This window comes from Euprymna scolopes, chromosome 40 (assembly GCF_053919585.1).
Source record: "Euprymna scolopes isolate OS-2025 chromosome 40, ASM5391958v1, whole genome shotgun sequence".
In the NCBI taxonomy this organism is placed as follows: Eukaryota; Metazoa; Mollusca; class Cephalopoda; order Sepiida; family Sepiolidae; genus Euprymna; species Euprymna scolopes.
Window position 1 is genome coordinate 15,238,227 of NC_136521.1, and position 14,223 is coordinate 15,252,449.

The 14,223-nt window shown below is 36.0% G+C and overlaps 1 protein-coding gene across 1 annotated transcript in view; it reads right to left on the reverse strand.

Annotated features, from left to right (window-relative positions):
• The window catches only part of LOC145265726 (S-crystallin SL20-1-like), a 31,321-nt gene extending 26,924 nt beyond the window's left edge, over nucleotides 1-4,397 (reverse strand). The window contains exon 1 of the mRNA XM_080121781.1: nucleotides 4,265-4,397. Coding sequence (XP_079977907.1) covers nucleotides 4,265-4,397 — 133 coding nt within the window. The remainder of the gene's footprint in view (nucleotides 1-4,264) is intronic.
• Nucleotides 4,398-14,223: the final 9,826 nt, after the last annotated feature.

The following is a 14,223-nucleotide window of genomic DNA, read 5'->3' on the forward strand; positions in this document are numbered from 1 at the left end:
CTTGAACGCCCAGCTAAATAGTACAACCAAAAACCGGCAACAATACTTGAAAGCATACATCACAAAATCCTACGGGATATGGACGTAAAAACAGATGAACTCATCCAAGCAAGAAGACCAGATGTCATAATGGTTAAACGAAAATTCCTCTCATGTCGTAGATTTCTCCGTTCCAGCAGACAACAGAGTGAATAGACGGAGAAGCGGAGCAAATATCAAATCTGTTCAGAGAGCTCAAAGGGATATGGAAGGTAAAGGAAGTTAAGATAACACCATTAAAAGTAAGAGAGCTGAGGACAATCCGAAAAAAAAAAGAGATCGGAATCGTACGGATGACCGATAAAATACAATGGAAACAGTTAAAATACTAAGAAAAACCCTTGAATACGGAGACCATTTTTTATGGCAGGCAGAAGTGAAACAAAAAAGAAACATCACATAGAGTCAAGAAAACGGGGCACGTATAACTGTAAGTTAACCCCACCCTCACCAAAAAAAAAAAAAAAAAGTGTCGACATCAATTGGCGCCACAGCAAATATTCATGATGGGTAACGGAGGGCGGAAATACCGAGGAGAAAGTGCACTAACCAGACTTCCACTGGATGAGTGTAAAGAGTATTTGGGACCCTGAGAAGACTTATTCCCATGCAAATCCCAGTGAAGACGAATAGTCGCTGATAATGAGAAATCAATGTTAAACGGCTGTTGCGAGAACGCAAATTCATCTGCAAAGGATATCGAAAGAGTTGGAGAGTACTGGAAATCTGGGAAGACGTGTTGTCACTCAGACTCCAGGAAACACCACTGATTGTTCTTCAAATGAAATCTTTGATAATGACATGTGTTACCACTCGTAGTCAGCGAATAACAATAATAATAGATATGAGAATTTTCACTAATAATCGATGGAGCACTATAAATAAAAATTCTTATTTTAAAGGGCTAGAACAATATTTCATGAGTTTGTGGGTAAAATGAGGTTATATTAATTTTCCTTTCGCCATAAACTGAGAAATTGGTTTATTTTCGCAGAATTCTAGCCGAAAATGTATAAATGCGATTAAAATGTAAAATTTCAATGCTGGTAATTTGTCTATACTGCAAAACGTAGCAGCATCTGTGACACGACTAACGTTTTTTTTATGCACATTCTGCCTGTACTGTCTCATATGGGTTGTTTCTCTCGGTGTTATTCTCCTTACCTAAAAGAAAATAGGTCTAAAATTTATACTTCGAAATAAATTGGGATTTCTTTAATGCTTTTTTCGGTTGCAGAGGACTGATTTTTCATAAACAGTGGAAAATTAAACGATGTGTATTTTAAATATAGAACTAATACGAAGGTGAGCGGGGAAATGTATTTGAACAGGAATTATTTTACTAAAGTAAAAAAAAATATGCCAGGAGATCATACTGCACCACACACACACGGACACACACACACACACACGGACACACACACACACACACACACACACACACACACACACACACACACACACACACACACACACACACACACACACACACACACACACACACACGCACGCACGCGCGTATATATAATATCGGAGGTAGTGACAGAAAATCTGTTTAACGAAGCATAGTGTGTTTCTATAGTCAACAAATGTAAGTAAAACCCAAATACACATCTTCCTCTTTTTTCTCTCATTCTCTCTCTCTCTCTGTATATGTATATATATATATATATATATGTGTGTGTGTGTGTGTGTGTGTGCGTGTAGGTATGTATACGTACTGACTGCTGATGAAACTGCCGAGTTATCATTTTTTATACCAAATTATTTTAGCATTTCAACATTTCAGCACATTTTTTACATATCTGTTTTGTGACGCAGAATCAAATTATCATTATGTCAATATCGAATCTTCTCATGCACATGCTCTTCAGAAAAATAGAATACGCATATATATATATAAATATATATATATATATATATATATATATATATATATATATAAATATAGTCCTTCTGACTGCTGATAAATCGATCGAGGTATCATCTCAGCTACAGGCGCTCACCTGTCTATCCTAGAGTTAGCACATTGTTGCTTCCTTTATTTCGGTTTTTAGTCCTCATATTCCCCGAGCGATGTCTTCGACAAAACCTGGGATATTGTTGCTTTTTGGGGGCCGTAATTAACTTACACCTATTGTGCGCTGGTTTTTGACTTTGAAGTACTTTTAGATCTTTACTTCAAGTGGTTTTATTCCTTGCCAGAGCAATTTTCATAAACAACCTTTCTATTTAGCATCCCCCTATCAATCAAGTTATTGTTCAATTTATCAATGGGTCAAATAATCCATAGCATATTATCTACGTAAGTCTTCGTTAATAATAATAATGAAGTTTTATATTCAATTCGCTTCTACCTGTACGTAATAAATACGTGGAAGACATTGTAAAGGCTGCTGCAAAGAATGTGGGTTCCCTCTATCGAGCTAGAAGACTACTCACGCCTTAGAGGATCATGTACATTTACAAGTCCACCATTCGCCCATGCATGGAGTATTGTTGCCACATCTGGGCTGGTGCATCTACCACTAGCCTCTCCCTCTTAGATAAAGTCCAAAAAAAGTGTTGTCAATCTAATCGGTCCCACTTTATCAACTAAGCTCCAGCCCCTGTCTAATCGCCGCAATGTTGAATCACTGCGCCTGTTTTACATATATTTTAATGGAATGTGTTCTAATGAACTCGTTTCGCTTGTACCCCCTCGACGTACATATCCCCGACAAACCCGCTTAGAAATAAAATCTCACCTCTTCACTCTTATTGTTCCTAAATGCAAGAAAAATTTCAATTCTAATATCTTCCCTCGAACAGCTAGACTTTTGGAATTCCCTTCATGCTGCCTGCTTCCCTCGCCGCACTTATATGCAGAAGTTTAAATGTAACATAAACCCCGTGTTTTGACAAGCTTCTGGGTTTGACCTCTACTCCTGATCTGAAATGGAACACGTACATCAAGTCTGTTGCCAAGGTCGCTGGAAAAATGGTGGGATCCTTCTAACGCTCCAGAAGATATCTCACTACTGATGCAATTCTCTATCTACATAAAAGCGAAGTACGTCCAAGAATGGAATACTGTTGCCATATCTGGGCAGGAGCTGCTAAAAACAGCCTATCCTGCCTTGACAGAGTACAAAATAGACTTCGTGGCTTAGTGGGGGATGCTCTTTTCTCTACCCTGCAACCTCTCTCCCACAGAAGAGACGTTGCGAGCCTATCCTTGTTTTATCGTTATTTCCATGGCAGGTGCTCGTCTGAACTCCAATCTCTGGTCCCCCCTCGCCAACCTTTCACAAAAAACACCCGTCTAGCTGAATCCACTATGAAAAATTTCCCCCACTATTTATCTGTGCCTAAATCAAAACGTGGATTCCATGAACAAAGCTTCTTTCTTAGAACTGCACGCCTGTGGAACTCTGTTCCGTCTGCCTGCTTCCCACCTGACTACAACTTGGATGTGTTCAAGTCCAACGTTAACAAATTCCTAATGAACCACCCCCTTAAGTAAACACTTCATCAAATCTCCACACTAACGTACTGTACTTGCAATAACCGTTATCCCTGAGTGGCTTCCGGGCCTTGATAAGTGGTGACCACTGTGTAAAAAAAACCCAGATATCTTGTTAATATTTTCTAGAAATGGCCCCAAATAGTAGCCCCTTACGTCCAAGTGCGGATATGCTTTGTAAGGGGTAAACATGAGTAAAAAATAAAAAAATAAATAAATACTACAGACCAACCTATCAATCGGCATTCTCCCCTTCACGGTAGAGTTCAAAAGATACAAATAAATAAATTAGAATAAGATTTATCCCGCCTGATACAAAAAGCATCTCTAAATTAATAAGTTCTGAAATGTCTACCAAACTTCAACCTGCTTCCATTTCCGCAGTGTTGCATGTATGTACTTGTTTTACAAGTATGCTCCAATAAACCAATTGTACTCAACTTGTAACCCTACTAGGAGCCAAATTCCACCCTCTTACTGAAGATATTCAAATGACGTAAAACTTCCTACTTCTCTTGAACGGCTTGCCTTTGGAATTCCCTACCTGCCTCGTATTTCCCTCTCAGTGTCAACATACATAAATTTTAATATAATCAGTAGAAAGGTATACACGCACAGTTAGGACGCCACCTTTAATAAGAGTAGCCCTCTTACATCTCACTGGCAACGTGTCTTGATTGTGAATAATATAAAAAAAAACAATTAGAAATACATACTAACCTTTCCTGTATTTGTCCCATTCGTTGAATTCGAACCTCTTGTCGGTGTATTGGACGCCGGCAACAGCGAACATCATACGACAGATCTCGGCACGTCCGCGGCCATTAAAGTAATACAAAGTGTATTTAGGCATAGTGGTTTTCCGGGGTTACGAAATATGTGAGCAAATCTGCTAACAAAGTGGCAATCTCAAGATTTGCACTGACAATGGTGCATAGAACGGCGTCGACTGGCTTGATATATATATGCACAGGTGGTGACTCACGTTAATTACTTTGTCTGCGACGGCCAAAGAACATAATGCAAACTTACTGACTATCTGGTACATGTCCAGGTCTTGAATGAAAAGATTTTTCTTTGCACTTCTGGCTGCCTTTTGTGTATTTCTCGTTTAACATTATGCAAAGGTATTGTTCTGTATTCTTTAGATGTAATAGGTGTTTAAAGCACCTTGCATTTCAAGTGACCGTTCATATTGTATGTGTATGTGTGTGTGTGTGTGTGTGTGTGTGTGTGTGTGTGTGTGTGTGTGTGTGTAGAGTCCCATGAAGAGGAGGATGCCGATTGATAGGTTGTTCTGTAGTATTTAAATCGACAGGCACAAGCGCAGTAAGTTCATCATTCTATTTTAATATGTCTAAAAGAAATGTAGGAGATGCAAAAGTGTGACCGTTCGCCATCAGAATGGAACGTAGTAGACAGAGTGGAACACATGGAATTCTAGGAGTTGGAGCTTTAACTTTCAAACTTTGCAACTTTCTTTGTTTTTAATTGGAAAAATGCCTTGTTTTGCATATTTAAAGAAAATACACCTTTCTTAGCTACTAGCATTTCATCCCGGCGTTGCCCGGGTGTTTGGAACTGTATGTTGAGCAAAAAAAAAAGGTCCATTTTTTTTTACTTTGACTCCTATTATGTTCCTTAAAATTTATTTTTTGGGCTCAAATCAAGTTATTAAGTTAGATCCATGTCCAAGCAACCTATATCAAAAATTTCAAGTGTTTAGATCCAAAATTGGTGGAGGAGTTTGGTAAAGTTCTGAAAGGTCAAATTGTTGAACTTTGACCCCTTAACAGCCAAAATTCTGGCCGAAAATGGATCACAAAGATTTTCCCAAATCTCAGTACAATGTATATCAAATTTTGAGTCTGTAGACTAAAAATTGACTGAGTTATTGCGTTGGAAAATGTACACACACATACACGTTCACTTATATATATATATATATATATATATATATATATATATATAGAGAGAGAGAGAGAGAGAGAGAAAGAGAGAGAGAGAGAGAAAGATTTAAGCAAGAAAGTAATGATGAAATAAACAATAAAGATGTCGAAAGAACACTGTATTTTCGACACAATATGATCTATTCGGTACTTTTAAAGAACAGATATGTACAATGCAACATCTCCCCCAAACTTTGAAAAATATTTTATTGAATGTGTTGTGTTTGTGTGCTTGTCTAAAATTCCTCCTATATTTAAAACGAAAATAAAGAAAAAAATCTGTGATGTACGTACCCGTGACGGGAAGAATATATTGTGTTCCAAAAATCACATAAATTGATCACGTAGTTTCATTTTCATAAATAAAATCATTTTTAAGCAGTAAATGGGAATTCGTAGGTATTACAGCATAAATCTCGAAATAGTTCAAATTATGTTTATTTATTAAGGACTCTTTTTAGATCAGTCTAAGATGCTAGGGTCAAGTGACTAGTCCACCTGCAATACTCTATGCACAGGCGAATGGTGACTTTGCAGGGACGCAGGACACTGTCTTGTGTGAGAAGATTTCTAGCCCTGTAGAGAGGGATTACCTTCTTTGCAGTAGAGTGTATTCTTTCAGTCATTTGAAATTATTTAAAAAGATTTCAGCATTAGTCTCCACAAATATATTATTACTTAACTAACTGGACCTGTGGAAATTTAGCAGCAACATCTTTCATATGTAATATATTTCTGCTGGACATTCTGTGGACGTTCAGCTTGAATGGAGACCCTGCGATATTATTGTAGCCATTTTGTTAAAATTGTAAAAGTATTTAGCTAAATAATCAGGTTAGTATAGTGTCAGAATATATCTGGTTATTACGGTTTATCTCCAATATCCTTATAGGAGTCTGTGACATATTTCCACTGAATAGACGCCCGGTGCAAACGGACACCCCACGATATAGTTATACCATTTTAGACAAAATAGATAATACACTTGGATCCCAGCCAGAAGACCAGAAGCTATATTTAAGGTTTCGCGTAAGCGACACCATTTTTGTTTTATTTAAATTATGTTTTACATTGCATCTTCGGTGATCGGGAGATCTTATTTATTTAAAAAAGAATAAAAGATGATAACACATCACGAACATTAATTAGCATATCTATATACTAATTTAATGTTCGTAGTATATTATCACTTTTTATCCTTTTATTTAATAAATAGTATCTCCCGATCGAATAATTTAATATCTGGAAACCGTGATACGTACACCTACGTACTACAATATTACCTTTTTTTTATTTTTCTTCCTTTGAAGATTGTAATGCTGGGTATGGGGCAGCACAACCAGCTGCCAACATTGCCCCGCTTTTTTATTGAAACCAAACGAGGATACTAAAAAGAGTATCCTCGCTGTTCCCTTAAGTGCAATTGTCTGAATCTCTTTTGCACTTAGTTCACCAGGAATATTAGTTTGGTAGGACTTCAGGTTCTTCTTCATAAGTCCTGTGGCACCTATGATAACTGGTATGATTGATATCCCCTTTAGGTTCCAGTTTCTTTTCATATCATACATGAGACCTTGGTATTTGGTATGTTTCTCTCTTTCAGCTCTGTTAAGACCGCCATCATTAGGAACACTCACTTCAATCAAGGTTGCAACTCTCTCTGACTTATTCCATATAACTATGTCAGGTTTCACAGCAGCATTTTCAAGGTAGGTGGCTGTAGGGATTACATGGTCGTAATATATAGATTGACTTGTGACATATTTGACCTTTTTTTCGGGTGTGCAACGTTACATTAAACTAAAAAAAAATGCCTTCTTGTACTTGCATTTAATCATTCGCCCGGCATTTCTAGGAAAATATTCTCCTTTCTGACTGATCTTCGCTATTATATATATAAAAAAAACTTTGTATTTGCGTGTGTCTGAGTTCATGTGAGTTCATTCCCTATGAACTAGTAACGGCTGGGCTGATTTTTATGAATGTACTGTATGTGTTTGACAATGTTCTTTAATAGTTTTATTTGTTAAGTATCGGAATGTCTTCGATAAGTATCGATGATCGATAATCGAAAACAATCTAATGAAAGAAGGAACGTGCGATTTTGACCGAAGTCAACACATTACACAGCATAACATTACAAGTGCACTTGAGAGATCTTATTACTACACAAGCCGAAAAAGCCGAACATCTGAAATCAACAGTACATTCTTTGATCTGACAGGGAGGACGTTCGAAATGAAAGTTTCAGTTTAGGATCCAATTGAAGCATGATACTAGACTTTGACATTTTAAATTTTAATTAAAACCATTGCATATAAAATAATTTTATAAAATCAGCAGTCGGTTCTGTACCGTGAAATGTAGACTAAAATGTATTGTGGACTAATGACTGCGAGAGATATGCGACCTTCTTCCTGATGCACTACGATGGGTCCCCCACTAAAACAGGCAGTAAATCGATTTAATTACAAAACGAACGATTGCACGACTTTCGAGGGGAATAAAAATATGGAAGTGTTATCATCATACAATCCCAGGCAAGGCGGGTCTCACTGCTAGTTTACAAATAAAAACTAAAAAAAAAACGAACAAAAAAAGCTTTGTGCACAACAACAATCACTTATGTTTTTTTATTTTACAAATCTCACAATTATTGATTTCAAATTCCACCAACAAAATTCTTCATTAAATTCGAAAACTTTTAGTCGCAATTAGTGATATTTCTTTAAAATAAGATCAGTGGGTCTCGATTCTGCCGTTGGAATCGTTTGTTTGAAAACAAAAAGCAAAATGTCAAAAATATTTTTGTAAAAATAAGATCGGTGAATAGAGCTTGATACACACCTGAGAATCAGAATTAGTGTGAAGCTTCAGTCGTGTGTTGTGATATATTTCTGTTAAGTATTTACTAACATGTTGTTCATCCGTTGGAACGGCGAGGACCATCTGATCATCCTGCACGGTGGGGTGGGAGAGTCATCATCGGTGAGTGCGGATATGGCTGATAAGCCCAATCTTTGCTTGAAAAGTTCTACTGCAGTGAGAACAGGGAATCGCAGTAGATGTCGAGGGCCGCAAAATATTATTCTTCCTGCCCTTTCTGCGCTTCTCTGCAGCAACTTTTCGGTTACTCTCAGATTTGCAGGCACCGTCATGAACAGCGCCCCCCCCACTTGGCTCTATCTAAAGCTGACTACTCCCATGATGACGGATCAACGTTGAAGGCCTTCAGTGATGCCTTCCGCATAAAATATGCGCGAGTATATTACAAGTTCTACTAAAAATAAATAAAATAAAGGAAACAAAAAAAAGAACAATATAGTTTACCAATATTATTTTGCCATAATTGAAAATTATTTTGTCACGTAATTTTTTATGTAAAACTAGCAATGAGACCCGATGTTGCCCGGAATTGAATGATGATCAGCCCCATGTTTTTATTGTTGTCGAAATCGTCGAAATAGATCATTTTTCAATCAAATCCATTGATTACCTGCTCTTGTTGAGGACCCATTAACAAATTCTCGATGGATGGAGGAAACTTCACATGCCTCCTCACAGTGACTTAGTCCACAATACATTGTAGTCTCCATTGCACTGTAGATAACCTACTGTTGATTTTTGATGTTGGAACCACGGAAGGAAAACACGGAACACGAATTAGATGTAAGAAAAATATATTACACAGAAGGCTACAAGGATAGGATAAAGAGAAAACGGAATTTACTATCCGGTTGTGTCCATTATGGGTTGTTGTACGTGCTGCGTACTACTAGTACTCCTGCTGTTTCTACGGCATTACGATACTTCCTCTCGAGAGTGTTATCTCACATCGTAATATAGTACTGGCAGAGTCTATGATGCAGATAAGTTTCAGCCTCACAACAGTTTTATAAAAATTATTTTATACATAATGTCTTGAATTAAAGTTTAAAATGCAAAAGTCAAATATCATTCTTCAATTGTGCCCTAAACAGAAACATTTATTTCGAGCGCACCCCTGTCATATCAAAGAACCTACCGTTGATTTTATATGCATGACCTTACTGCTTGTGTGGTAATAAAACTTCTCAAATGCGCTTGTGATGTTAGGCTGTATAAGGTGTTAACTTTGATCAAAATCGCCTTTTCCTTCTTTCATCAAATTTTTTCGATTATCGATTATCGATATCTATTAAAAACATTTTCATACAAAACCTATCTAAGAACACGGCTAGGCACAAAAGTACCTTCGTGTAAAATTTCATTAAAATTCGTTCAGCCGTTTTCGAGTCCATAAGGAAGAACTCTCTCTCTCTCTCTCTCTCTCTCTCTATCTCTCTCTCTCTCTCTATCTTTGTCTCATACACAAAATTCCTTTTATATAATACTAAATAAATTTTTGAAAGCGTTTGGAAATCTAATCTTAAAATTTGAATTCTATTTTTTATAGTTTGAGTTCGCATTTGCGTATATAAGAGATGTATATATATACGTTAATGTTTTACAACTTACGCAGTATATACAGCCATGTGGTATAGGAGGATTAAAAAAAAAGAACATTTATGTCAACGGGCAACGCTGGTACGCGGGTCCTGCTAGTTTACTAATATTTTACAAAAAGCAACAAGGTAAAATAATATTTATTGTACAAAGTTTTCATCGCATTATATTTAGGCCACTAAACTGCGGTTTTACCGAATACTTTTAACAACGGACAAATCCAGGCAACCACAAACCGCATATAAAAAATGAAGACTGCAGGGTGGTTCAAATACGTTTTAAGGAAAACTAAGTATGGCGTTCTCTTTCGTTGCACTAACATTCAACTTTAATGGCGAATAAAAACGTTAATTAAATCATTTTGAGTCGACCAAACAAAGGACGTTGTTGTTTAATTTGCGTCGCGACTAAAATTAAACGAAAAAAGCATTCGGCATCCATCCAGGCTAAATGAATTGGCGTTTCATTTATTTATTTGCGATGGCAGTGTTATTGTCTTGCAGACAGCTTTGTTTACAAACGGCTGGTACAATTTTACGCCTTGGTGTCACCTGCTTACCATAAATACGAATCTTTTGCAACTGTTGCAATAATAGTAATTGAATAGTTTTAAAGAATTAGACAGATTTATTTAAATAAGGAGTCTATTGTCGCTGTCGTTGTCGATGCCTCCGCTCAGTCTCGAAAGACAAAGGATACCGTTTGCAGGGGCAGCTGTACGTGTAAATTGTGAGGCAAGGATTGCGCAATCTCCAACAACCCATCTCCTGAATCGGTACTGTTTGAGTTCAGTGGCAAGGAAAAATCTAGGACGACTGGAAACAATGGTGAGATAAGCGGAGAGCGCATACAGCACCTGGAAGTCCCAAATGGTCACACATTTAGTACTGACCAGGTTCAACGTTGCTTAACTTCGGTGATCCAGCGGGAACCGGTGTGTCAACGTGATTATGCCGTACCAGGAGTTTATTAATAATCATAAAAAAGACGAGGATTCTTTCTCTTTTTTTAACCGATCTAGCTATAAACTCGAAAACCTCATCCAATTAGAACACACACACACACGCACACACACACACACACACACACAATTAGTAAAGTCCTAAAATATTGAAAACACACACACACACACACACGCGCACACACACGCGCACACACACACGCACACACAGAATGCGAATTTCCTGCCTATGTGAGCTGTTAAACAGTGCGTTAATTGGTCAAATAAAAGATTTGTATATTCCTATGTAATTCAAAATGGTTAATTGTGCTTTTTATTAAGGAATGAAAAATAAAGAAAACTTCACGATTTATTTAAATAAAAAAAATTTCGTTTGTAATTTTAAAAGCTCGGACGAGAAAGACTCTTGTATGTGCTTTTCTTTTTATTAGTCATCTCTATTTGTATATAACATCCAGATCATGTTGTCTGAAAATATCAATTTCCTGACGGAAAATGCACAAAACATTGATCTTTATTGTTTCTCCTCTTTACTTTTATAAAACTCAAACATGTTCTCCCCCCCCCCAAAATAAAACACACACACACACAAAAAAAAAAAAACAACAGAAAAACAAAAAACAATTTTCCCAACAAAACAACTCAACCAAGCCAAACCAAACCAAACCAAACCAAACATTATGAATGAATATTCAAACGAGCTGGGATAATTTTCATTGTTTATCGTCTGTGAAAGAGTTGCGATTGTACTTCATTTTGGCGTTGTTTGTATCACATACTTTTCTCACTACAGCTATTTACAACTAATCAGTGTATAAATAATTACAACATTAACAAACATTAATAATAAGTTTGTAACAAATTGGTTGAATTAATAATCAAATAGTTAAGCGATACCGATATGACAATTTGACACAACAACATAATTATAAAAATAAGAAAAAAAATATTCAAAGTATCAACATTCCCGAGCAACGTCGTGTAGTTACATGTAATCTTAATAATTATAAAATTCTGTGAACTGTCCGGGCTTGATTGAATCTTGTACAGTAGAACCCTATTAAAAATTAGTAATAAAATACAGTACAGTATATAATACAATTGTATTTAATCAAATAACATTATAAACAACCCCGTGAGGCGGAGCAAATACCGTAACCAAAGGCCCCAAAACATCGTATTACACATCGTAACCTGCAAAGACCGTATCCTAAGGCCTCGGTATCCCGGGGTTTTACTGTATTATATTAAAGCCGTACTTTTGTCTGTTTTTTTATCACAATTTAATTAATATGTACAAAAGATACAATGCTTATCAAATTAATTTCCATGCTAAAAGCGGACTTATATACACCTTTATTCAAACATGATTCGTATATATATATATATATTTAAATAATTAATTAATTAAATAAATATATATATATATATATATATATATATATATATATATATATATATATATATATATATAAATAAGGGGGGATCACCAACAATGTGTATTTTTTAACATTATTTTATTATTCCGTGTATTGGTTTTTCATTGAAAATTATGTTTAGATAATTGTAATAATGTTTTTAAATCATTGAAATCGTTTTTAACGCCTTTCAGACGTTCAGACGTATTTAAAATGTAAGATATTTAGAATATACTCAAGATGTGTTTAAAATATAAAAGAACATTTTCGTAGTTGATTTGAAATGTTTCTGAGCAGTGGAAACATGTGTAAATGATTCTGCTTTTCATTCGTATGTTCAATTTTTATTACTGGTTCGTTGTGGTGGACTGTGGTCACTGATGTCTTATGTTTCTCTCTTTCTCCCTCTCTCTCTCTCTCTCTCTCTCTTTTTCGCGCTCTCTCTCTTTGCTTGTGTTTCTACTTATCTTTCTTTGGTTTTTCTCATTTTTTTCCTTTTTTACTCTTACTTGAGTGGAGGTGAGGAGCCCATTGGGTGGATAGGGCAGTGTGTATGTGTGTGTGCGTGCGTGTGTGTGTATGTATGTGTTATTTGCAGTTCATTCAGTCTAGTCGAACGTCTTCCCCACACTAAGAACCGATCCTGGATGTGGACATACCCCCATGGGGAGACAAATAAATAGAAACATTAACAAATCCCCTACGTATATTTATAAATAAACCTCTTTATCTAAACAAACATAATATTAAGAATGCCCGAACAGTCTAAGACTGAAACGAAAAATCACAATACTTAAATTTAAGAATCCAAAAAATAAATTTCAAAATTGAATGAAAACACCCCTACCCTTATTTTAGAGGCGCTTCCCCCGCCCCTCTTCACACACACACACACACACACACACACACACACACACACACACACACACACACACACACACACACACACACATACCAGAAACGACTTTGGATCACAGTTGCCTTCCTAGGGAAGCAAATAACTTTATAATACTATAAAACAGAACACACATTCTACAAACCAATACAAGAAAACGAACACACATTCACCCCCCGCGCGCGCGCACACACGCACACACACCCTGCCCTATGCATCCAGTTGACCAAGTACCAATTAGCCCCTCACTTCCACTCAAGTAAGAGTAAAAAAGGACAAAATGAAAAATAACAAAGAAAGATAAGTAGAAACGCAAGCAGAGAGAGAGAGAGAGAGAGAGAGAGAGAGAGAGAGAGAGAGAGAGAGAGAGAGAGAGAGAGAAACATAAGACAGCAGTGACCACAGTCCACCACAACGAACCAGTAATAAAAATTGAACATACGAATGAAAAGTAGAATCATTTACACATGTTTCCACCGCTCGGAAACATTTCAAATCAACTACGAAAATGTTCATTTACATTTTAAACACATCTTAAGTATATTCTAAATATCTTACATTTTAAATACTTTCTGAAGAGGACGCTTCACAGAACGTCTGAAAGGCGATAAAAACGATTTCAATGATTTAAAAACATTATTACAATGATCTAAACATAATTTTCAATGAAAAAACAAAACACAGATTAATAAAATAATGTTAAAAAATACACATTGTTGGTGACCACCCCCCTATTTAAATATACATCTTTCTCTCGTTGGAATTTCTTAACCCATTATATATATATATATATATATATATATATATATATATATATATATATATATATATATACTATGTATTACAGAGAAATCTAGATGTAATTAGTACCCTCAGTTGCACATCACATTAAAAAGGGTCGCTATTTAAAGTTAATTTATTTTTAAATTATTTTTAATTTAATTTATTTTCATTAATTTATAGTTTGCAGC